This window comes from Gigantopelta aegis, chromosome 13 (assembly GCF_016097555.1).
Source record: "Gigantopelta aegis isolate Gae_Host chromosome 13, Gae_host_genome, whole genome shotgun sequence".
NCBI lineage: Eukaryota > Metazoa > Mollusca > Gastropoda > Neomphalida > Peltospiridae > Gigantopelta > Gigantopelta aegis.
Window position 1 is genome coordinate 10,155,164 of NC_054711.1, and position 27,248 is coordinate 10,182,411.

The window sequence follows — 27,248 nt, forward strand, 5'->3', positions numbered from 1 at the left end:
TGTACTTCCTTTTCTCAAACTAATCTGGGTACAGTCGAACCTCATTAATCCGACCAGAATGGTTTTCCCACAAATTGACCGGATAAACGAATTTCCGGACTACTGAATCATGTCCAGAGTAGTCTCCCTTTGATTACAAAAGATTTAAAAAACAAACAAAAAAAAGCATGAAATACAATCACTTATTTGTTGAATCTTCAATATCACATGCACACGTGCACAAACCTAGGGTCAATATTTCACAAAGTAATCTGAAATACGGCATTGTCTAATAGAACAGTTTGACATAAAAGAGCTTTGCATTTTAAGAACAAGTTCGAGATTGTTTTCATCGCCCACGGTCTCAAAACGACAGTTAGGTGTCAAAAAATGGTGTCAAAACCTTAAAAGTTTGATCTCTATGCCCCAACCAGATGGCAACAGTAACTCAAAATTGATTATCCTCAATTGAGTGGACATTGTTAAGATAAGAAGCATTAAATTAAATGGAACATCGATCAAAGGAAATTTCTTACAAAATGTGCATTTCTCGATAAGTATTAAAAAACCCATGTGATATCCCTTAACTCTGACCATTTGTCTTTTGTCGACCAATTGTAACAGTAACTGAAAGTTAATTACCCTTAATTGACTGTTCTAAAAATTATAAAACACAACAGGATCATAGAGTGGTATATCTAACGCAGTGCACCGAACCGATAAGTGTGTAAAACAAACAAGAGGTGTAAAACCCCTTGCAGCCATTAGAGCGTGTGTGGATTGCCTGACTGGTCTTAACTGGTCGCGTTTATTGAAGGCAGGGGATTTGTTGTTTTAGCAGTAACTGGTTAAATGAAGCGAATTTCCTTTACTCTTGACACTTTGTTTTGGATTATTACCATCCAGATCCGAAAGCTGAATATCCGGACTAACGAATAAATTTGTAAAGTAGCCGTTTCATTTTGTCGCTCATCTGTCCGGAAAGTGGGGTTTCCGGATAATCGGAGTCTGGGTTATCGAGGTTCGACTGTATATAACAATCTTCAACACATAGAAAATCTCTCCATCCCTCAGTTTCTGTTTTACATCTAACCCACCCATCCATCAAACCAAACTGAAGAAACTTTTGATCATTTTATCTTCTCATAATTACTTATCCTGACCTCTGGCCAATGACACTTTCCACCCAAATCCCACAGCCAATCAATGGCTAAAATCTTCCAATGAGCCATCCCTTCCTATCCCAGTCATCCAATAGCTACTGCTTTCTTTCTGCGGAAATGTAAAGACCTGGGCTAATACTGTAACAGTTCCTTTGACACAGACTTACCTCACAAATGAGGTCAAGGTCATAGAAGGATGCTTCGCCCATGGCAATGAAGAGCACGCGACACATGGACATCTCGCCTGGCTGCAGGTGACCTCGTATTGGTGTAATGTGTAATACCTGCAAGTTAAAAGAAAGGAATGTTTGCTGAACAATACCTAAACACATCTCAGTCTGCATATTTTGTTATCAATACTTTATCAAAATTAGTCAGCCAATAATGGATCAACAACATCAGTGTGCATTAATGTATTCATTAGTAGTGTATGCACTACATATTTACAAGGTGAAAATAGGGATTCCTGGACTATGGATAGTATCTGTGATTTGACTGAACAACTGTCAAATACAAATGAACCCAATTCGATGTCTACAGTATTCTAAGCAGACCATCAATAACAGTCAGTAATACCATCAATATTGTGCAATTATATTTCTTATGTATGGGCCACTTAAGAATCAGTACAAACTGGAGTATAACAACTGACTGTACACAATATATTCATATGCGAGGTATTTACTCTCTGGGCAACCGCAGTAATTTAAAAATGTCCATGCAAAAAAAACATGCCATGGAAAGAACAAAATCATACAGTCTACAGCAAAAAAAAGGTGCTGCAGAGAATTAAAACCTGCACATCAATGTCCACGGCATTACTGATTGCCAAGGGCAACTGCAGAGGTTGATGTCAGTACATGAATTTAAAGTTAAAAAAAAAAAGGGGACAGAAAAGAATGTAGTGTTAAGACAAAAATCAACAGTGTTGATGAGCATGACTTACCTTGCTGTCGGCCTGGTTTGAAACATGCCACTCAAAAGACACGGGTCGCTTGGTTGACCGGTTCATCAAGAAGAGCATCTGTCGGGCTTTGCTGTACAGCGGCATGTTACCAAACGAGACGCGCTCGTGAGACAGGTACAGCAGCTGCAAGACAAAATCACGATCGTTGCTTTTTAAAAACATAATATTATGGAAGGATAATCTGTTACTTCTTTATATTCATTGTGGTATGAACAAAAGAAAATCATACGCAAAATGTGTAAATCAGAACAGCTGATTATCACAAAAATGTGCATGTTTTTTTTTTTTTTTCTTTTTTTTTTATATCTAATGAAACTAAAGGAAATAACAGACAATCCTTACCATTAAACTAAAAGAATTAACAGACAATCCTTACCATTAAACTAAAAGAATTAACAGACAATCCTTACCATTAAACTAAAAGAATTAACAGACAATCCTTACCATTAAATGTGAAATATTAACAAGCATTCTGAGAGTACTGCTAAAGCAATACATGTTCCCTCCTGGGCCAATAAATGTTCATATCTCTTAAGTTCAAGGGCTATAACTCTGTTAAAAATGGGCAAATCCCCACTAAAGTCAAAGTCCGGAAACTTTTATGTGGAACAGACACAGTTTGTCCTATAACATGGCTGTAAGGTAGTGATACCAGGGCCCCAACCATGGCACTACCGTGTTTGTTTTCTGGGGACAATTAACTTTCTTAACGTAAAAAACAAAACAAAAAACAACCCAAATAAACATTTTTAAATACAGTAAATCATATAACAGCAAAAAAGTTTGTAGTCACAGTTAAATATCTCCTGTATTACACAGGTAAATAAACACACTAAAAGCACACCTGTCCTGGCACAGTGACACTCTGTACACTGGGCACACCACTCAAGTCGGGCTGGTCTGTTAACGGCATCGTATCACCCATCACACGCTTGTCGAAGCCGACCCCGGTGAATGTTATCACAGCCGTGTCACCGTCAGCGATACGTATAGGCACATCCACCTAGCAGGAGAAGAAAGGAATGTGTGTTCACAACTTAGCACATTATTATATTATTCAACTGCTTATTTGTAATTAAAATTAAAAACATACCCAGACAAGTGCTGTTCCTCATCAAGGGAACATTTTGTTCTGTGGCATGTCATGATTCACTACACAAGTTTCAGAGATTACTACACATTTTAAAAACATTAAACAGTAGTTGCTAATCAAAATTTTAAAAATAAAATATTCTCCCGTCACCCTGGTATAGCGGTGGCAGCATTTATGTGGAATTTTCCTATGAGAATGGTGAATACAGCACACAATTATCAGTGTCTCTTAAATGTTTTACAATGACTTCAATAGAAGTGTTGGTCTGTGTTATATAATTAAAAAAAAAAAAATCCATTGTAGGTGTTGTTCTTATATGTGACTGTGGCTTAATTGTTTTAATATGACAGCTCAACATACTTTTTTTTTTTTAAGATTTGATTTTAAATGCTCTTGAGGGTTTTAAAATGAGTTCAGTAAAAGTCTTGGGGTGTTTTGGCTACCAAATTTCCAAAGTCAATAGGCTACTAGCATTACAGTTACAGCAAACGTTAAATTAGCCAGTGTCCTAGATATAAAAAAAATTCTTCAGGTAGTACTAAACCAAATGACTTCCGGCTGGGACAAAACTAGAGGGGAACCTAACTTTTGATAGAGCAGTTAACACCACAAGTCCTGTGATTGGTGATAAATGTGAGTGTGTTGGTTGTACAAAAAACATTGTTTCATCTGGCCAAATTTTTTAAATTTATTTCATCTAGTACCACTGTGTCAAGTAGCCTTGTGCTTGAAACATGTATGAGGTACCTGTAAAAAAGTATTAAAATTTTGTGCTGAACTAGAGTAGTCATAGACACTACCCATTATCTCTGAAATTAGCAGCTTCACCCCCAGTGTTTTCTAATTCACTTTTAGGCTGAGGGGTGGTAGTATTTATATCTGCGGTGTATATGTCGATTGATACGCTGCAGGTAGGAGTTTTAGCCACATATGTTACTATTGTCATCTATGGGAATTGATTTGGTGGTATATACCCCCTTCAACCATCTTACCATGTATGTTTTTGCTTCCAGTGGTGAGAACCTCCACTCCACCAATATTGTACGGCCAGGAAGAATTTCACCACTTGGGTTCAGACACTCAAAGACTGGCTGGTCAAAGTTCTCCTGTTAGAGCAAAATGAAATACAAACAGCATAAGTATTTTTAATTATTGAATCCTCACAATGTCAGTAATATTCTGAGAAAATGTAAACAAATATATTTTGTGATTTAGACAGACTTAAGTTTTATCAAATAATGTTACAAATTTTAAAATAAATTTTAACAAGAATAAATATGGTTATAGAAATATTAATACAATTGCCTGAATAAAAGAAAGCTTACAGAATTATCCTCCAGTATTTCATAGTACTACATGCAGCTTTGTGCTTGAACAGTATGGGGAAAAAATATCCAAGTTTGAAGATGGCAAAAGAAATTAAATTCAAGTTTGGAATGATAACAAAACTATCAAAAACGTAGAAAGGGATATTTTATATGCATTTTCCCATACATACATGTACCAGAGAATTGAATACACAAATTGTGAGGTATTGGTTAAAGAAGATGATGTCAAATTACCTGTTGTACAATTTTCAAAGATGTCAAGTCAAACTCGAACTGTACTGAATCTAATATACTAGCCATAAGGCATTGGCTGAAAAAGATGATGTCAAATTACCTGTTGTATGATTTTCAAAGATGTCAAGTCAAACTCGTACTGCACTGGAGCTGCTCCACCATTGTACAGCTCATAAATCTGTAAATCAGATAGAGCTGTGTGTAAAACATCTTAGAACAATGAACACCATCACAAGCAATATACAGAAACTAAAACTAACATAGAAATATACTTATCAAAATTAATTAAGGGCCAGTAGATTCATGTATTTTTAGCATTTTTCTTTAAAATTTATGGTAAAAGAAACAACAAATTCTTCTGTTGTATAGTGTCGATGTTGTTGCTCATTCTTAAACTTAATGATTTAAACAATGTACAGCGAACAAAATGAAAAGTATCATCATGAACCAATATTCAATGAATCCTAAGTGAATGCACATATTGGTCGTTTTTATAAATATACTACTCAAAAGAATTTAAGGGTCAAACATTTATAACCAAATAAGTTTCAGAGTGTATTAGATTGATGATGTAAACTACACCAAATTTTTTATTTATTGTTCCATATTTACAAAAACCCACAAATAAACGTCACTGTATACAAGAAAGTCACATGACATGCTGTCAAAGTTGAAGGTTGTCAAACATGGATTTTACACATTAGAACATTCGTTTAATAGTGTGTGAATCCACCCCTGGCGCGAATACACTCGACACATCATTGCCTCATGCTGTTGATCAGATGTCTGAAGAACTCTTGGGGAATGGCCTGCCACTCTGCCATAAGAAGTTGACCCAGATCATGAAGGTTGGCCGGAGGGGCATGGTTATCCCGAACTCTCCAGCCTAATTCGTCCCAGGCATGCTCTATTGGGGCCAAGTCAGGCAAATATGCTGGCCAATCCATCCTGGTGATACCTTGTTGTCTGAGAAAGTCCGTTACCACCCTGGCGCGGTGGGGTCTGGCATTGTCATCCTGCAGAACTGCCCCGCCGCCAATCTGCTGAAGGCCTGGGAGAACCAACGGCCAGATAATCTCATTCAGATAGCGGATTCCATTCAGATTGCCATCCACCACATAGAGGGGGGTCCTGTGGTGGATAGAGATGACGCCCCACACCATGATGCTGCCACCACCGAACCGGTGACGTTGTCTAACGTTAACGTCAGCGGAGCGCTCCCCAGGACGTCTGTAGACACGAACCCGACCGTCGTTGAACTGGAGACTAAACCTGGACTCATCAGTGAACATCACTCGACCCCACTGAACATGTTGCCACCGCAGATGAAGCGTGCACCAGTGACGTCTGGCCGTTCTGTGACGTGGTAGGAGTGGTGGTCGAACAGCCTGGTGACGGCAGCGTAGATTATTGGCTCTCAGACGATTGCGTATGGTTTGATCAGACACTCGAGTTCCAGTCGCAGTCCGCAGATTGTCACGTAATCGGCGTGCAGTGGTTGTGTGTTGACGTAGAGCCATATTGGTAATGTAGCGGTCCTCTCTATTTGTAGTGCTTCGGGGTCTTCCCGAACGTGGACGATTTCGAACAGAATTCGTTGCTTGGTACCGTTGCCAGTCGGCCAACGACACTCTGACTGACACCAAGTCTCAGAGCAACATTTCTTTGCGTATTGCCATCCTGAAGCCAAGCAATAGCCCTTCCTCGATCTTCGATAGTCAGTTGGAGTGTGCACCGTACACAAACGCAAGCTCCAATTATACGGAAATTCAGCATTGGGAACATGGAATACACGTGTAAAGCGTGCAAATGAAGCGCTTTGTGAAAAAGCAAGTTATGGGCACTTAGCAGACCTTTCGCTTTCGCCCTAATGTACGTGCAAATGTAAGCATGTTTTCGCCATTAGAACTAGTCAACAGTGTCAATGACAGTGGATTTTAATTCATTTATGGGTTGCTTAGACCCACTTTCGTCAAAATGGAACAATACCACGCGTGACATTATGGTCTAGCTAATATAATTGACATTCAGAAAATAATGTCGAAAATATCGTCTGACCCTTAAATTCTTTTGAGTAGTATATATTAAAAAGCCACCATGTTCAAATTTTATTTTCATGTATCAAATTTTACTTAAGTCATTTGTGATCACACCAGGCCTGGTGCTTATAAAATGTTTAGAGTCTAGTCTCGAGACTCTAATAGAGTCTGAGACACTAATGTCATGACAACGCCATACAAATTGTATGTGTGCGACATCATTTGAGATTGAGTCTGGACTCTTAAAAGTTTTATAAGGATAGGCCCACAGAATGAGTCCACCAAGTAAGAACATGAGTTTATTATTGAGAATGCCTGGTAAAGATAGCTGTACCTGTTTAGGACTGGTCTTCTCTCCGATAGGCACCGGGGTGAACATGTGCTTGTTACTCGGAAAGTGGATGTACCGTCTTTCTGACTCGACAGTCACTCCAATGAAGTTCAGCTAAAAACATCAAAACATAACAATGATAATTTGTTTACTTTGTGTGTGGCATGGATGGCAACAAGAAACAAACATGATGCAGTTGGAAAGACAAGGATTGGGATGTAAAGGTGGATAGCAAAAAGCAGTTTAAAAAATAGGACTGGCAGTCAGATGGTGAAGAAACAAGATGAAATTCAAAATGGAGAAAGGAAAGATGGCAATGAGATTTAAAAGGCAAAGAAACAACCACAAAAAACAAATGCCCAACTCTCTCTGACCCCTTCCCCACAAAAAACCTCATTAATATGACTTAACAGTTATTAAAGAATGTTATTTTGAAGCATCAACGTTTGTGCATCACATTACTTATCGGTCATATTATTTGTCTTTTTAAACCGGCCAAATTCCATCGTCCCAAACTTTATAAATTTTAAAACGCAACCCTCAAAACACAATATCTTGTCTGGCATGATCTGGCTTAAGCAGGTTTGTCACTGTATATATATATTATACACTGCTGAATCCAGTTGGCTCGAACCCTGTCAGTGCTCAGGAAAGTGTTCGACCCATTGCATAGTTCAACCTGAATAGTGTAACTCGGGACTTTGTTTTTGGTTGGAGCATTGCAGTGCATTCGACCCTTCCGAGTTCAACCCAACAAGATTCTACTGTATATATATATATATATACACACACGCAGTAAAACCGGTCAAAACCGGACATTTTTCATGGTCCCTTTTTAAATATTTGTGCAGAAGAGAACCTCTGTAAACTGGATACCTCTTAAAACTGGAATTTTTACTTGGAACCCGAGGGAGTCCGGTTTAGAGGAGTTTTACTCTATATATATATATATAAAGTATTGAAATGTTCTGGGTATAAATTATTTGGGCTGATTTACTGGGTGCTGATGCTTTACTCAATATGAACATTAGGGTTCGTTGCAGACTTAAAATAAACATTCTGGATTATCTTGCATTCTTGGAAATAACACACAGTGGAACATACTTCCAGACAGACTCAATATGCTATTAATGGCAAGCACAGCACAAGACTCATGGTAGATAACTGCGCTAACAATAACAACAACTAACCAGTATTTCTCGTCCTCCTGCCAGTTTTAGTAGGACGGGCAATCTGTCGGTTCCCGCCATGGTGTGGCGGTAGGTCAGCGTGACCTTGCGGCATTCTCCGGGGGCCAGTTTCCCTTGTTTGGGTTCAATACTAAACAGTCCATTGTCCATCACCTTCATCTGAAGTATAAACAGTCTTAATATTAACTAGTGTATTTCAAAATATATTAGGTATTTCTAACTAGCAGTCTTTTTAACGACTAAAGTTACACTAGGGGTGGAGAAATTAAAAATATATCCGATTACTTTGCCAGACCAGTAACAGTGAAAAATTTCAACCAGTCCATCAACCAACAGGACAATATAATACTGAGCTATACTTTTTAAAAATCCAGAATAATTCTACAGAATTAAATGTTTTGCCTACCATAAACCTTTTCATAGGTACAACTACAAACCAAGTTGATTTGACCTAGGACTGATGTAAATACAAAACTTTAACATTAAACTTTAACTTTCTAGTGATGGACTAGAAGTAAATGAATTGAGCACATTCAATGATTTTGCTTTGAAAAATGCTGATCAACTACACTTTAGAAAATTACAATCTCAGAGAGTAAGGGCAGGATGTAGCCCAGTGGTAAAGTGTTCACTTGATGTGCGGTCACTCTAGGATCGATCCCTGTCTGTGGAACCGTTGGGTTATTTCTCGTTCCAGCCAATGTACCAAGGTTGTGGTATGTGCTATCCTGTCTGTGGGGTGGTGCATATAAAAGATCCCTTACTATTGATGGAAAAATGTAGCGGGTTTCCTCTCTAAGACTATATGTCAAAATTACCAAATGTTTGACATCCAATAGCCAATGATTAATAAATCAATGTGCTCTAGTGGTGTTGTTAAACAAAAAAGCCCTTACTATTTATAGTTTGTGAGAAACTGATCTAAACACAAAACTTTAACACTAAACTTCAATGCAAAAATTAACCCTGTTGTTGTCAAAGTTGCTGCCACTGGAAAAGTAAATAAATTTTGCATATTTAATGATTTCCCTTTAAAATATGCTGTATACTTTAAACAATGATTATTTCAGAAATTATTGTTCTAACCTCGTGAAGTTCATCTTCGTCATACTCTCCCGTCTCTGACCAATACTCTAACTCCAGCTGAAGATCACATGGGAACAAAAAGGCCCTGGAAAAAAAAAAAAAATTAAATTAAAAAATCAGTAAAACATGTGAAAATATATATACATTCATTCACACCACCATAATTTGACAAAAGTGCAAAACAAAAGTGACTGTGTTTTTTTTTTAAGCTTCAGGTCATATGACATTAATATACTGATCGACATCATAATTAGATAAAAACGCTACATACCAGGATGTTGGAACAGTTCCAGTGTTTTTGAACATCAGGGTCACGTAATATTAAATACATTCATTCACATCGTAATTAGACAAAAACGCTACATACCAAGTTGTTGGTACAATTCCGGGTTTTTTCTAACATCAGGGTCACGTAATATTAAATACATTCATTCATATCATAATTAGACAAAACCGCTACATACCAGGATGTTGGAACAGTTCCTGTCTTTTCGAACATCAGGGTCATATGATATTAAATACATTCATTCACATCGTAATTAGACAAAAACGCTACATACCAGGTTGTTGGTACAGTTCCAGTGTTTTCGAACATCAGGGTCATGTGACACTAATTAATTCATTCACATCATTCTGACGCCATATAACCGTAAATAAAAATGTGTTGACTGCGTTGTTAAATGAAACATTTCCTTCCTTCATTCACATCCTAATTTGACAAATGCTACATAACAGGTTGTTGGTACAATTCCGGGTGTTTTTTAACATCAGGGTCATGTGATATTAAATACATTCATTGACATTGTAATTTGACAAATGCTACATACCAGGTTGTTCGTACAATTCCAGTGTTTTTGAACATCAGGGTCATGTGATATTAAATACATTCATTCAAATCATAATTTGACAAAAACACTATATACCAGGTTGTTAGAACAGTTTCCACGTCATGTGATATTAAATACATTCATTCACTTCGTAATTTGACAAAAATGCTACATACCAGGTTATTGGTACTGTTCCCTTGTCATGTGATATTAAATACATTCATTCACATTGCAATTTGACAAACATGCTACATACCAGGTTGTTGGTACTGTTCCCTTGTCACATGATATTAAATACATTCATTCACATTGCAATTTGACAAACATGCTACATACCAGGTTGTTAGAACAGTTTCCACGTCATGTGATATTAAATACATTCATTCACTTCGTAATTTGACAAAAATGCTACATACCAGGTTATTGGTACTGTTCCCTTGTCATGTGATATTAAATACATTCATTCACATCGTAATTTGACAAACATGCTACATACCAGGTTGTTGGTACTGTTCCCTTGTCACGTGATATTAAATACATTCATTCACATCACAATTTGACAAACATGCTACATACCAGGTTGTTGGTACTGTTTCTGTGTTTTCAAACATCAGGGTCACGTGATATTAAATACATTCATTCACACTGCAGTTTGACAAACATGCTACATACCAGGTTGTTGGTACTGTTCCTGTGTTTTCAAACATCAGGGTCACGTGATATTAAATACATTCATTCACATTGCAATTTGACAAACATGCTACATACCAGGTTGTTGGTACTGTTCCTGTGTTTTCAAACATCAGGGTCACGTGATATTAAATACATTCATTCACATCACAATTTGACAAACATGCTACATACCAGGTTGTTGGTACTGTTCCTGTGTTTTCAAACATCAAGGTCACATTACATGCCTCAGTGCCTAGTGGTGCTGCACTAAAATTGAAGTCTAGGATAGCCCGAGTATAAACCGAGGGACGTCTTTGATGGCTGCAGGATGAGACACAAAACAATTATTAGTCAAGGGATTATATAAATCAATTTTTTTTATCATAATTATTGTTTTCCCCCCATTTTGGTGAATATGTTTTTATGTACAATTACAAACTTTTTGTTATAAAATTTACTACATTCTGACTGGCTGGTGTTACTGAAGATTTTTTTTTTATCATTTGGAAAAATGCACAAAATGATGTCATTGTGTAAAATGGGACATGTTTAAATAAAAAAGATAATGAAAAGGATGTTAAAAACTGATTTATGTGTATTTTGAACTAAAAAGATTGTTGTTTGTAATTATAAAAACTGTCAATCAGTGGCTGTAGAAGCAATCTGCATATTGTTTTATTCTGGATAATTTAGCTCATGGGTAATACCTGTGTCTGGTTGCCATGTTGTATCTCAGTTCCTGCGAGGATGGATCAGAGTCAAGGAAAACATTCAACCTAAAATACAAACCAGACAAAAAAATAGGGTTTTAGATCTCGAGAATTTGGACAGAACAGGTTTTGTTTTATATGTTCTAAGAAGAGGGAGGTCTTTTTAGCTGCTTAAGTATTAAGAATATTCAGAAATGCATTAGAACTTGACATTTCTGAGTGGGAATATTTGGAGATGAATTAGAACTTAACAATTCTGTGTGGGAATATTTTGAAATGCATTAAAACTTAACATTTGTGAGTGGTTTAAACTGTGAATTTATGGTTCAACTTTCTTTTTTTTCCATCCCACTGGCCCCTTTCCTTTTACTCCTTTGAATTCTATCTCATTTCTTCCTGATATGGCAACTCCTATCTTTCAACTTCTTTTGCTGTCCACCTCCACATCCCAGTCCTTGTCTCTCAAAATGTGCCGTGCTTGTGTCTTGTGACTATCTGTGCCACACACCTGTCATTTCCCCATCAGTTTTCAGCTGTGGGCTTAATCTGACCACTTCGGAAAGTGTTCAAAAGTTACTTCTGGCATTGTTAAGAGGCACATGTAATGACCTACTATACTCACCTACTACTGGCAGCTGTTAGTGCCGTGGGTCAGACCTGCTTTATTAGTGGCAGTAGACGAGGTTGCCAGGTGGGTGCAGGGAAGTACACAGAGACTGCACCCATGGAGGAAGTTGAGACAGGTAGGCGATAGTGTGGATAGCTCAGAAGACAGAGCTGGAGGATACTGACAGAAAGGGTCGAAACAGATTGAAATCGTGGGAGAAATTTGATTTTTTTTTATATGGTAGGCAGAGGATGATAAATGAGAAAGATGAATGAAAGCGTGAACTAGCTTTGACTGGATATGAACCACTGTCGTCAGCTTGATTGTCTAGACCACAGAGCTCACCTAGAATCCAGCTTAAACCCTGTGTAAGGTATATAAATTATAGATACACTAACTGAACATTGAATCTAACACAAATGCTGATACTATCAAGGCAAGATAAAAGTGAAGCTTCAGTCATTTGACCAGAACAGGAAGCAGAGGACTCAATGGAAGATTTTAAGCCATCCCACTGACTGTTGGGATGTTCGGACCAGTCTACTATCAAAGCGGAAAAATGCAATTTGTTTGTTTGAAGAAGTTTGCTTTATTTAATAACACCACTAAAGTACATTGATTTATTAATATTTGGTTATTGGATGTCAAGCATTTGGTATTTTTGACATATAGTCATAGAGACATTTTTACATTAGTAGCATGGGATCTTTTATATGCACTTTCCCAGTCAGGAAAGCACATATTATGGCCTTTGACCAGTTGTGGTGCACTGGTTGTAGCAAGAAAAAAACAATCAGTTGAATGGATCCACTGAGGTGGTTCGATCCTGCGACACAAGTACCTCAAGCGAGCACTCAAACAACTGAGCTAAATCCCAACCTCTTTTTTGATAGAGGTCATGCTAAGTGTACAAGAAAGTAAAGGTATTAATTATATACTTGTCTAAAGAAAAGAGATTCCAGAGCAGCTTCTTGCTGATTCCGACGGCACTGCCGAAACAGCGCGCATCCGTGATCGACATCACTGGGTAGACACCCGTCACGAAAACGTGGCACAGGTGTTGTGCTTCACTGGCCGAACTCTGAGACCCATCAACTAGGGAAAAAAAAAAAATCAATACAAAACTCTGAGACCCATCAAGTAGGGAAAAGAAAAAAATCAATACAAAATTCTGAGACCCATCAACTAGGGAAAAGACAAAAGAATAAATATCTGAATCTTGATACATGGACTGAATATTTATCCATCAAGACACGATACGGTTTAACAACCACAGAAACAAATATGATAGTGCCAGGGATGGGCCCTGATATCACTACCTTACAGTCTTGTTATAACTAATGATTCTATAAAATATGAATAATATAGATATATACAATAATTATAGCATATTACAACAGTAGTAATATACATGGATATATGAATGCATACAAATTCTATGATAAATGGATTAACAACACAAGTTGGATATAACCACGACTTTGTTATAAACATGAGTTTTACATATATAGACATAAGCTGGATACAACTATGAAAATCTTAAACTGATTGATGAGAGTGTTACTCTATACAGCTACAATGTACCTTCTGATGAGAGCTGAATATACGCATGAGCTGGATATAAACATGAGCTTTAACTGACTGTCTAAAAGTGTAACACTATGTTATACTACACAGTTACCTTCTGGCGCGAGGAGCTGGTAGCACAGCGTGAACTGGTATGTCATATGACTGAAAATGTTAAACTGACTGTCAGCCAGTGTTATTTCATACAGCTACCTTCTGGTATGAGGAGCTGATATGACAGTGTGAAATGGTATGTCACACAACTGAAAATCTTAAACCGACTGTCTGAAAATGTAACACTGTGTTATACTGTACAGTTAGTTACCTTCTGGTGTGAGGAGCTGGTAGGACAGTGTAAACTGGTACGTCACACGACTGATGGGTCTCACGGTAACCATCATCCTCTGTCTTGACCGCGCCGCTAACACGCCCTCCTCTGTGTCCAGTTCCAGACACTTGACTGAAAACAGAAATGGATAGTAAAGTCTTGTACAGTTTGGTGACATACGAAATAGAGAAACACAACTAACACATCAAGCATCAATCTCAATACCTAAATAATTTCTTTTGATTTAAAACACCCATGAGAGTGAAAAATCACACTCCTTAAAAATAATCAGAATTAATGACAAGCCAGCATGAAGAATACATCAGCCATTGGATGCCAAACAAAATGACAAATATATCAATGAATTGATGAAAACATGAAAATAAAAATTCAAAAGTGAAATTACAACACTTTAATGAGCTGTTAGAAGAGCAGTACAGTTTGTTCAGACAAGGGGCACAATATTTCACATACCTCAGATTTAATTTGAGGGCTCATAAAAATGTGATTGCACACCTCAGAAACATGTCTTTATTACAAAATATGGACTCAAATATACAGGGTAATATTTTTTGGATAATTGCAGGGTGCAGGATTTAGAAATATCTGTCCCTCATGAATGAATGTTGTAAAACCCTCACCAAAGACTCGGGTTTACAACATTGATTAACTCGGACAGATAGTCTGTAATTCCTCATAGCTCGTTAGTTATTCTCTAAGTAGTACCTGCATCTTTGAGTTCAGCATCTTGTGGGTCAACCCCGTCAATCGTGGCATTCACGAGAAGGCGATAGTACAGGCTGCATGAGCTGTTGTTGTAAATCGTCAGCATGTGACTGTTCGAACTGCCCACAACAATGTCTCCGAAGTCGAAATAATTCTGATCTACCTGTAAACAAAACCGTTATTCTTGTTTATGTTTAAATGAAATGTTTAAAAAAATTCTCATCTCCTATTTACCTGTAAATGAAACATTCAAACAAACTCCTATTTATCTGTAAATGAAACATTCAATATAATTCTTATCTTTTTGTAAATCTGTTAATAAGCATTCTTAGAGTACTGCTAAAGCAATACATGTCCCCTAAAGGGCTCAAAATATTTTTATATCTTCTAAGTTCAAGGGACATAACTCTATGAAAAATGGGTATATCGCCATGAAAGTCAACCTTGATTTGTAACACAACATGATAAAGCTACACACAAAATCTCAGCTCAATATTTTAAAGCATTGCAAACAAAATCTGGAAAAAAATAATTTTTATATCTCCTATGTTCAAGGGCTACAACTGTATTAAAAATAGGGAAATTGTCATGAATGTCAAACGTGATCTGTAGCAGTACATGATAAACCTATATACAAAATTTCAGCTCAATATCTCGATGCATTGTCAAAAAACACATCCAGAAAACAATCTGTGGTACAGACAATTGGACAGACAGACAGAAGGACGGAGATGAAACTTATAGTCCCCTCTGTTGGACTTGTATGGAACTACTAAAACATAAAGTCAAAGTAATTCTTGGCTGTTTAACATGATTTTTTCGCAACACTAACCTTTATTTCCCCTACAGCGCCTTGGCCAATGGCTCGGACCGAAAACAGTCGCTTCTTGCCCCCCGATGACTCGCTGCTGAATCCCTGGCCCCACACAACAAGACTCGGCTTCATCACAAACTTCTCCTGAGACTTCGGTGCAAATGACCAAATCTGGCTCTGAAGTAAAAGTTAATGTTTTTTTTGTTTACAGACACCACTAAAACACATTGATTTATTAATCATCGGCTATTTGGATGCCAATCATTTGGTAATTCTGACATATAGTCTTAGAGAGGAAACGTGCTACATTTTACCATTAGTAGCAAGGGATTTTATATATGCACCATCTCACAGACAGGGTAGCACATACATGAACCTTTGATATACCAGTCATGGTGCACTGGCTGCAACGAGAAATAGCCCAACAGGCCCACCAATGGGGATCAATCCTGAACTGACTGCGCATCAGCTGAATGCTTTACGACTGGGCTACGTCCTGTCCCCGGCTCTGAATTAAGTCAGACAATTGTACAAAGATGAAAAATGACGTTAGACAAAAAAACAAGAAGTGTTATTAGATGGTTTCATGATCCCCACACCATAATGAATACGTATAAACTTTGGCACAAATGACCAAATCTGGCTCTGAAGTAAGACAATTGTACAGAGATAAATGACAGGAAAAGAACCCAAGTGTCATAAGGTGGTTTGATGACCCCCATACCATAATAAATACACGTAAGTCTTGCTATGTGAACTAGTGTTACCCTGTCCATACCAGTACGCCACCTACATGTATATAGGTACTACAAGTAGTATAACATCGTGAAACCATCTAATGCCAAAATTTCTGCATTCAAAAATGTTTCCCGCCATTTAGTAAAGCACTAACAATATATGTCACGAATACAAAATGGGTTGGATATAAATCAGACGAGAGCCTTGTGTATAGAATTTAATTGTATTTGGATGAAATTTGGCGGTGAGCCTCAACTCAGGCATGCATTTAAAACAAGAGTTCACCGAAAATACTGCTCGATATTGGTATCGGAATTAGCATTGTGTCGATACCAAATACCGTACTGATACCGAGGTAAATCACCAAAAAAATACTGATATCGATACCGATACCGAACCTCAAATTTCAATACCGCCAAGCTCTATATAATATCTGTGATTCATTTGGCTGAATGACACCAGAGTTTTGAAAGAAGGTAAATAAAATAATATATGTGATTTCTGAAAAAAAGGTAAATAAAATAATACCTGTGATTTTTTAATGAAGGTAAATAAAATAATACCTGTGATTCGTTTGGTTGGATGATACCTGAGTCTGGATGAACTCGGAGCAGATGAGAATCAGCATACCGTAGTTTCCATTCAAACCTTAAAAAAAAACAAATCCACATACAGTATACACACATCAAACAAATATTTAAAAATAAATGTATTAATTAAAACCTATTTCTTTCCATCAGTAATCCTAAATCCCACTTTCTGATTTCATCAAGGTGAGACAAAACTAGTTAAAAGTTTGTTTTGTTTAACGACACAACTAGAGCACATTGATTTATTAATCATCAGCTACTGGTAATTTTGACTTGTAATCTTCAGAGAAAACCCAATAAATTTAGCAGCAAGGGATCTTTTAAATGAACTTTCCCACAGACTGGACAGCACAAACCATGGTCTCTGATATACCAGTCGTGGGGAACTGGCCGGAACGAGAAATAGCCCAATGGGCCCACTGACGCAGATGGATCCTAAACCGACCACACATCAGGCAACCACCTCAAGCGAGTGCTCTACCGACTGAGCTAAATCCCGCCCACACTAAAATAGTTTTTTCACATGAGTGTTATTCTGGTGATGTTTCTAACAGAGTAATCCCCGGCAAACATTTGGTAATTTTGACTCGTAATCTTCAAAGAAAATCCACTACATTTTTGCAATTAGCAGCAAGGGATCTTTTATATGCACTTTCCCATAGACAGGACAATGAATGCCATGGTCTCTGATATACCAGTCATGGAGAACCGATTGGTACGAGAAAAACCCCAATCAGAGAATGGTTCCACTGAGGTGTTTCGATCCTACAGCGCAAGCACCTTAGATGTGTGCTCTACCGACTGAGCTAGATCACGCCCAGACTAAAATAGTGTTGTTCTCACCTGAGAGGTATTCTGGAGATGATTCTGATAGAATAAGCCCTGACATAAATGATGTTCTCACCTGAGAGGTATTCTGGAGATGATTCTGATAGAGTAAGCCCTGACATAAATGATGTTCTCACCTGAGAGGTATTCTGATAGAGTAAGCCCTGACATAAATGATGTTCTCACCTGAGAGGTATTCTGATAGAGTAAGCCCTGACATAAATGATGTTCTCACCTGAGAGGTATTCTGATAGAGTAAGCCCTGACATAAATGATGTTCTCACCTGAGAGGTATTCTGGAGATGATTCTGATAGAGTAAGCCCTGACATAAATGATGTTCTCACCTGAGAGGTATTCTGATAGAGTAAGCCCTGACATAAATGATGTTCTCACCTGAGAGGTATTCTGATAGAGTAAGCCCTGACATAAATGATGTTCTCACCTGAGAGGTATTCTGATAGAGTAAGCCCTGACATAAATGATGTTCTCACCTGAGAGGTATTCTGGAGATGATTCTGATAGAGTAAGCCCTGACATAAATGATGTTCTCACCTGAGAGGTATTCTGATAGAGTAAGCCCTGACATAAATGATGTTCTCACCTGAGAGGTATTCTGATAGAGTAAGCCCTGACATAAATGATGTTCTCACCTGAGAGGTATTCTGAAGATGTTTCTGATAGAGTAAGCCCTGACATAAATGATGTTCTCACCTGAGAGGTATTCTGAAGATGTTTCTGATAGAGTAAGCCCTGACATAAATGAAGATTATTATATGAGCTTGTGTGTCGTACTGGTTTTAAGAAACAAGTGTCAGGATTTTTGTATTTGCTGAGTGAGAGTAAAGGTAATACATGAAGCCTGACACGAGTTTCGTAAAATCATTACGATTCACACACGAGTGTAATAATTTCTTTAAAATCCACATTATTATTGTTGTTTTCTTTAAGAATAACAAGACCCAAATCAAAATGTTTCAGCCACAACTAGGAATCGACGAAATGACGTCATATTTCAAATGCACCGTACGAGCTAGGACTGGAGAACTTCCCAACATTACGTCATTACACTTGTTATTACACGTGTGCTTCGTATGATTATTATTAACTCGGTTATGTTGAACCATATGGATAATAAATGTTGTTCTCACCTGAGAGGTATTCTGGAGATGTTTCGGATGGAGTAAGCCCTGCTGGACGCGGTCCCGACACACGTTGGTTTGAAGTACATCACACCGTCAGTATCCAACAGTACCTCAGCCGACTCTGCAGATGCAGAAAACTGGATAACCTAGAGAGAAAAAATAAACAAGAAGAAATGTTTTTCAAACAATATTAATTTCCAATTTTTGGAATGGGAATAGGGAACAGGCAATCGCCTACAAGAAAGAAAGAAAGAAATGTTTTATTTAATGACGCACTCAACACATTTTATTTACGGTTATATGGCATCAGACATATGGTTAAGGACCACACAGATATTGAGAGAGGAAACCCGCTGTCGCCACTTCATGGGCTACTCTTTTTGATTAACAGCAAGGGATCTTTTATATGCACCATCCCACAGACAGAGTAGTACATACCATGACCTTTGATATACCAGTCGTGGTGCACTGGCTGGAGTGAAAAATAGCCCAATGGGCTCACCGACGGGGTTACAGTTATGGAGTCGAGCTCTAATCCATTTTTGAACAGTATTTCCCCATTTGTTACTTTATTACAAATGTGTTACAGGTTTGTAGATTAATCATACTTAGTGTCCATTTTCACGGGTTAGTTCAAAAAATATTTATTGCCGTCAAAATGCGGTTTGGGATTGGCCAACAGGCAAGAGCCTATATTAAGGCCTCTCCCTACATTTTACACGGGTTGAAACTAGGGTCTGTGATTTCAAAGCAAAATGGCTACCTGGTTGTATTTTTCATTGTCGTTCAAGCTGAGAGTTAGTTTCTGTATGTAGGTCTTCACATCATTTGGTGTCGACTTCACAACAAATATCTGGTGTTTCTCTTTCAACAATCCCTTGGCCGGCTTCACTGCAAATGTGCTGGAAATTTAAAAAAAATCAAAATCAAAGTTGTTTCGCCCAAAAAGTAGTTCCAACACTTCCTTAAATCTACTAATATTCATAATTGGCAGGAAAATCTCCCAATTTATTTTACCAATACAGATAGCTTCACTTTTTAAAAAATTTAATATTTGTAAGTTAAATACAAAAGAGATGTAGTTCAAAAGGAGAGTTCCATGACTGATATATCAAAGCATAATTATTATGGTGAATGTTATTCCGTAAGTTATGGATATCCCATCGACAAGGTTTTTAGAACAGAAATTACTTATATTTAAATTATTGTTTCTGAAATTTATACATTTTAACAAGATTTGGTAACATTTTTATTACTGGTTATGATGCTAGACATGACACTATTAATGCATAGTTCTATCATATTCAAACGGAAAGTTATAGCTAAAAAAATGTGTTCTCTTTCCCTCTGTCTCCCCACCTCCCTCAAGTTCTCTGTCTCTCTCTCCCCCCTCCCTCTCTCTGTCTCTCCCTCCCTCTGTCTGTCTGTCTGTCTGTCTGTCTCTCTCTCTCTCTCTCTCCCCCTCCCTCCCTCTCCACGTCCCTTGCTCTCTCTCTCTCTCTCTCTCTCTCTCTCTCTCTCTCTCTCTCTCTCTCTCTCTCTCTCTCTCAATCAATACATGTTATGTTACATTGTCTTGTGATGGAAGAATACTTACCATGTTGTATCTTTTTCGAAGTCAAACTGTATCGGTGTCGTTCCAGTGTTTGTCAAACAGATTGTTCGGTATGCCGATTCCTTTGCATTGACGGCAGGGAATATAACATGTGGACTGTCGAACGTGTATCGCGGCAGGAAGCTCTCATTGTGCGGCATGAACGTATGACCTGCAAGAACAAACAACGAGTTGAGTATAATTATGACCTGCAAGAATAACAATGAGTTGAGTACAGTTATGACCTGCAAGAATAACAATGAGTTGAGTACAGTTATGACCTGCAAGAATAACAATGAGTTGAGTATAGTTATGATTTGCAAGAATAACAATGAGTTGAGTACAGTTATGACCTGCAAGAATAACAATGAGTTGAGTAGTTATGATCTGCAAGAATAACAATGAGTTGAGTACACTTATGATCTGCAAGAATAACAATGAGTTGAGTATAGTTATGATCTGCAAGAACAAACAATGAGTTGAGTATAGTTATGACCTGCAAGAATAACAATGAGTTGAGTAGTTATAATCTGCAAGAATAATAGTGAGTTGAGTACAGTTATGATCTGCAAGAATAACAATGAGTTGAGTACAGTTATGATCTGCAAGAATAACAATGAGTTAAAATGAGTTGAGTATAGTTATGATCTGCAAGAATAACAATGAGTTGAGTAGTTATAATCTGCAAGAACAAATTATATGTCTGTTCTTTCAACTGTATTTTCTTAGTACCCTGTACTATAAAATAATTAAAAAATATATGAATGAATGATGGAATGAATGATGGAATGATGGAATGAATACTTAAGGACACTCCAGCACAAAAAAAAAAAGATATCAGTTACTGAGTATCCAAGGTAAGTATGGTAAGGTGAATTAAGCACATATTTTGGCCAAATGTAAAGCCTGAGTTTTCTTTCTGTAACTCAACATACCACATACTTAATGTTTTGTTTTAACAAAGACCACTAGAGCAGATTTATTAGTAATCAGCTATGGATGTTAAACATTGGATAATTATGGCATGTAGTCTTTAGAGGAAACCCATTACTTTGTTCTATCAGCTGCAAGGAATCTTTTATATGCACTTTCTCAAAGGCAGGGCAGCACATACCATGACCTTTGATATACCAGATGTGGGCCACTGTTTGAGAAGAGGAAAAATAACAATCAGAGAATGGGTCAACAGAAAGGATTTATCACCCGACTAGAACGAGGTATAACTCATATATGCAAATAAATCATTGATCGATTCATTGATTGTGATAAAACCTACCAGTGCAGGTGACTGTGACACACCAGGGAGGACAGAAGGTCGAGTCTTCCACCAGACGGTAGTCTCGCAGGCTCTTGTAGTACACAAAACACTCCAGTTCCGCTCCAAAAAACTGGTTAGGCACGTTCTACAACAACAAAACAAAACAGTACAGTTCAGCAAAAAAAAAAACTGATATGGCACGTTCTACAACAACTAAATGTCTTTAGTATTGTAAGACCACACTAAAATAGTCATTGTAAAGAGCATTGTAAAAAAAGAGAAAGAAAAAAGAAGAAAAGGTTTTTATATAAATTAGTAGAAATGGAAAAAAGTAATATAACTAAAAGGAAATTGTAAATTTGTTGTATCATTACCAGGTCCTGTACATGGATAACCACACATTTTGTATATTTCAATACCTGTTTGGACAATTGTAAATGTACAATGACCTATCTACTTATGTACTGAGATATTATTTAAATGATAAAGCAGTAGCTTCGACAGACATACCGGTTTGAAAGACACCCTGAAAGAACAGCTCTTGAGCGGAGGGATGTCCATGGTGGAGGGAAACACAGAAAACACCCGGTCAGCATCTGAAATAATTAAATATCAGACAAATTGCATAACAATGGCAGATAAATGACTGTCTGGTACAGGTACCTAAAGGCAGGGCTTCTAAAAAATGTTTTATCAAATCCACTAGCCGTGGAATCAGTGATTTTTATAATTTACTAGCCACGATTAAAAATTCACTAGCCCTACTTTACTTTAAGTTAATACAATTTTCCTAAATTATAGTAATAATCAGATATGTCACCTAAAGAGGGAGATAGAGCTTAAAAACACTAATATTGGTGGGTTGGGGATGGGGCAGGATATCCATATTTACAAAATAGACTTAACTGCAACATTTCACTCAAAACAAATTTGTATTTAACGACGCACTCAACATATTTTATTTATGGTTATATCGCGTCAGCGGCTATTGGATGTCAAACACTTAGTAATTCTGACACGTAGTCATCAGAGGAAATCCGCTACATTTTTCCATTAGCAGCAAGGGTTCTTTTATATGCACTTTGCCACAGACAACAAAGCACATACTATGACCTTTGATCAGTTGTGCTGCACTGGTTGGAATGAGAAAAACCCCAATCAGTTGAATGGATCCACAGAGGTCGTTTGATGTTGTGACACAAGCACCTCAGGCGAGCACTCAACCAACATAACTAAGTTCCCCCCACCTCCCCTTGAATGACAAAACCATTATATATTCAAAATTTGTATCTCTGCACAAAGCAGTCAAATGAAGTAGTGACAGCCAGTTTCCTCTCGATATCTGTGTGGTCCATATGTCCGACATCATATAACCGTAAATAAAATGTGTTGAGTGCATCGTTAAATAAACCACTTCCTTCCTTCCTACATTACGTACCTCCCATCCACTGCACTGTGATCTTTCCTTTAGTGTGGTTGGTCAAATTTACAGTCTGAAATAATACAAATTTACATTAACCAAAAATATATAAATAATGAAAGATATACCAAAAAACCACCCCCAAAAAAAACATTTAAAAAGATAGATACATATTTCCTGTCCAACCTGAAAGAAAAAAAAAATGATATAAACCAATCAGTATTCACTTTCTGGAGTTTATTTGTTTGTTGTTTTTTCAATATATTTAGAAAATCACAATACACAATTAATTACAATCCCAAACTCCCAATAAAAGATATTATTTTTTTAAAGGTTGTTTTGTAATAATTGTTAAAAAAAATGGTTAAAATAAAATAATAATTAAAAAAAAAATGCTAGAAGAAAACCCAACACTTCTGTTTGTTTTGCAACTCATCTTTCATACCTTGTCTTCAATAAACTTCAAACTTTGACAGTTTCCAAAGTCGGCCATATTGATGTCTGTGCTTACATGGGGTACAGTATCCTGAAATAAACAATAAACAATAAACATAAATAAATAAATAAATAAATAAATAAATAAATAAATAGCTAAATAAATAAATAAATAAATAGGTAAATAAATAAATATATAAACAAGTAAATAAATTAAAAGTAAATAAATTAAAAGTAAATAAATAAAGACTTTACATACAAATGGACATTTAATTTTGTGAATATACTTCATTTTATTAAAACATGTATAGGACATTTAGTGACTGAAATTAGAAAAATTAACTAAAAAATGTTCTCAACATAAGCAATTTGAGTATAATATTTGCCAGATATAATATGGGTCAGAAGTGTCAAAATTCTAGATTATATAATTTTAACGATTTCTACATTTTGTGATTATTGTACACTGATAAATTAAAATGAAAAATGACAACCAATTCTTAATATACATGTATAGAAGTTCTGCAGAATAGAATCTGAAATACAAACTCTCAGGGTTCCTCAGTTAATAACTCCTGAAAACATGATGAAAACTGCTACGCAAACTGATGTCTGATCATAAATAACTTACGACAACATCACAATGGAAGCCATCGTTGAAGTACTCCTTCATGGGTGAAATCTGCAGAGACTGCCCTTCAAACTCGGTTTTTAATGCATTGTCCGTCTGTATGAAAAAAAAAAGTAAAACTTATAATCTTTTTTGTGACTGAACACAATATGGGTTGGGAGGATACATTTTTCTTAACATTTAAAATGTTTTGTTTTTCTAAACAAACAAAAAACACGAACACACCAACAACTAAAAACAGCCTTCATTTCGATTTATTTTTTAAAAACACCAATCCCCCCCACCCACCACCACCTCCACCATTAAAGATACCAAGAGACTCAATCACTAATGGGCATAAAAAAGAAATATAAGATATATAGAAGGGAAATAACTGCATGTACCTGTTCATTTAATGTCAGCATTCCATGGCATTATAAAGTTATTGCTGATGGGTTTTGGTGCTTAAAGGGACACACCTTAGTTTTTAAACACTAAGGTATATTTTTCACTATTAGAGCCATTTATGATCATTGAAATCAAACAGTACTTATATTGTGTTGCTCAGATTATTTATTTCCGTACAACCAAAGTGTTTCTGGTCATAAAATCTTGGAAAGTACTACATGTATTTTTATAATTTTTCAGATAGATGATGGTAAGAGAACTCAGCTGTTTAACATTGTCAAAGCGCCTGGCATGCAGTGTCTAATTTCGAAACATTTCAAACCCAAAACCATATAGTAGAGGCACTTACTATTTTGTCTTTATTACATACCTTCAAATTATTTTCTGGCATAAAGTCTGATAACTACATGTATATTAAATTCAGATTTTTCACTGATTAGATGTTTATTATGTAATTCTGATTATTTTAATTACATATGTATTAACCTGGTCGTATCACTGGTACTACATATAAATAAAGATATTGTGGTTATGTATATGTACATCTCTGTACAAACTGATAATCAAAATAAACAAATAATAATAATTTAAAAAGATGTTTTAAAAAACATTGACTTTGGAAATAATAATTAAAATTAATTATAAGAAATTAGCACATTGAAAAAAAAAATTAAATTATACAAAATAATATTAAATGCTGTACAAAAAACCCCCACAATTATAAGAAATTAGCACATTGAAAAAAATAATTAAATTATACAAAATAATATTAAATGCTGTACAAAAACCCCCCCACAATTATAAGAAATTAACACATTAAAAAAACCCATTTAAATTATACAAAATAATATTAAATGATGTACATATATCAACAAATTAAATTATTGAAATCAGAAATACAATATAAATAAAGGCTACATAAATATTTAAAGTAAACGAAATGTACAAGGCCGAGGAAACAACAAAGGTAAACAAAAGGAAACAAAGCATCACCTACATGATATGTATGCAATAAAATTTTGGTAGTACATGCAATACAATTTCTAAAATGCATACACTGTCATGTACATGTATATGGTTTCAGATGCACAGCATCTATAAACAAAAATAAGTTTGCGAAATTAAACCAAAGTCAAAAAATCATTATAAATATAAAAACAAAGATATAACAAATGAAACATTTAATGAAAACCTGTAAAAAAAAAACACCCAAAAACCTACATTTGTAGATTCATTTGTTAATAAAGCTGATACCCTATAGAAAAGCAAATCACTACTTTATTCTAGAGGAGCCGGAACCTTGAAAGGATATACAGTAGGCATGTATGTAAATACAGTTTAAGTCTAAGTCTATTCTAGAGGTCTATCATAATGTACTAACAGACTAAATAGAATATCTAGCAGGGGCCTAATTTACAAAGGTCTCTTCGGCTCTGCTAGACAACAAAGCATCCTCTTTGCAAGTCTTTTAGGATTGCACTGCGAGATCGCAAAGTTGTGAGAGTTTAGTGAATTAGGCCCCAGATATCTAGGATATCTAGCAGTGCATGTATGTCACAACACAACAAAAAAGCCACGTTAAGCTGTGTACCATATCCGGCAATAGCAGTCTGAGACAAGTCCGCTGTGCATGAAAGAAAAACAGTATTAGTGAACACAAGACTGTTAGTGTTAGTTTTAGTGATGATTACAGCTCACACACTTCATAAAAAGGAAATTAAAGCAGCGAACACACTCATTTGCATATATGTGTTATTCTCGTGCTTAAAAATATTACAGCACAAACTAAAGAGAATGTTCTGAGTTTGCGGCCAGTGTAAAATATTTTCGACTAATACATCTTTTTTACATCTAAAATTACAAATTAAATGCATTTTTCTCTTAAAGGGACATACCCTAGTTTTCAAACACTAAGGCATATTTTTCATTATTAGAACTGTTTATAATCACTGACATCAAACATTACTTATATTTTATTGCTTAGATTATCCATTTCCACACAACCGAAGTGTTTCTGGTCATCCTGGTGTTTCTAATATCACATAATGCATTTTTCATATTTTTTAAAATGCATGTGCGTCTGAGAAGTAATGATTATTGAATCGCACTTTAAGCTATTTTTAAGGGTATTTCAAAGTCACAAACTCTATTGTATCCAAATTTGTTACAGGTTTGTAAATTAACCAAACTTAGTGTCCATTGTTACAGGTTGAAACTAGGGTTTAAGGTGAAAAATATGCCTTACTGTTTAAAAACTAGGATCCGTCCCTTTAAGAAGAAGATAGTTTTGTTTAACGACACAACTAGAGCATATTGATTTATTAATCATTGGCTATTGGATGTCAAACATTTGATAATTTTGACATATAGTTTTAGAGAGGAAACCCGCTACATTTTTCTATTAGTATCAAGGGATCTTTTATATGCACCATCCCAAAGACACGATAGTACATACCATGGCCTTTGATATACCAGTTGTGGCACACCGGCTTTCCTCTTAATGCCAGTGTCTATTTAACTAATGGGTTTCAAGTTATCCAAAATGTTTGTAGTACTTCAAACTT

At 36.3% G+C, this 27,248-nt stretch overlaps 1 protein-coding gene across 1 annotated transcript in view; it reads right to left on the bottom strand.

Moving 5' to 3' along the window:
* LOC121387396 (cilia- and flagella-associated protein 65-like) overlaps window positions 1-27,248 on the bottom strand; it is a 53,521-nt gene that overhangs the window by 7,788 nt on the left and 18,485 nt on the right. The window contains exons 14-36 of the mRNA XM_041518499.1: window positions 24,298-24,393; window positions 23,677-23,757; window positions 23,250-23,304; window positions 22,322-22,407; window positions 21,830-21,956; window positions 20,557-20,725; window positions 19,723-19,861; window positions 18,966-19,105; window positions 16,962-17,046; window positions 15,679-15,837; window positions 14,847-15,009; window positions 14,118-14,252; window positions 13,165-13,321; window positions 11,617-11,685; window positions 11,102-11,230; window positions 9,411-9,495; window positions 8,325-8,483; window positions 7,138-7,248; window positions 4,865-4,942; window positions 4,195-4,308; window positions 2,954-3,112; window positions 2,089-2,232; window positions 1,310-1,426 (exon numbers count right to left, since the gene is read on the bottom strand). Of these exons, the coding sequence (XP_041374433.1) occupies window positions 1,310-1,426; window positions 2,089-2,232; window positions 2,954-3,112; window positions 4,195-4,308; window positions 4,865-4,942; window positions 7,138-7,248; window positions 8,325-8,483; window positions 9,411-9,495; window positions 11,102-11,230; window positions 11,617-11,685; window positions 13,165-13,321; window positions 14,118-14,252; window positions 14,847-15,009; window positions 15,679-15,837; window positions 16,962-17,046; window positions 18,966-19,105; window positions 19,723-19,861; window positions 20,557-20,725; window positions 21,830-21,956; window positions 22,322-22,407; window positions 23,250-23,304; window positions 23,677-23,757; window positions 24,298-24,393 (2,757 nt within the window). The remainder of the gene's footprint in view (window positions 1-1,309; window positions 1,427-2,088; window positions 2,233-2,953; window positions 3,113-4,194; window positions 4,309-4,864; window positions 4,943-7,137; window positions 7,249-8,324; window positions 8,484-9,410; window positions 9,496-11,101; window positions 11,231-11,616; window positions 11,686-13,164; window positions 13,322-14,117; window positions 14,253-14,846; window positions 15,010-15,678; window positions 15,838-16,961; window positions 17,047-18,965; window positions 19,106-19,722; window positions 19,862-20,556; window positions 20,726-21,829; window positions 21,957-22,321; window positions 22,408-23,249; window positions 23,305-23,676; window positions 23,758-24,297; window positions 24,394-27,248) is intronic.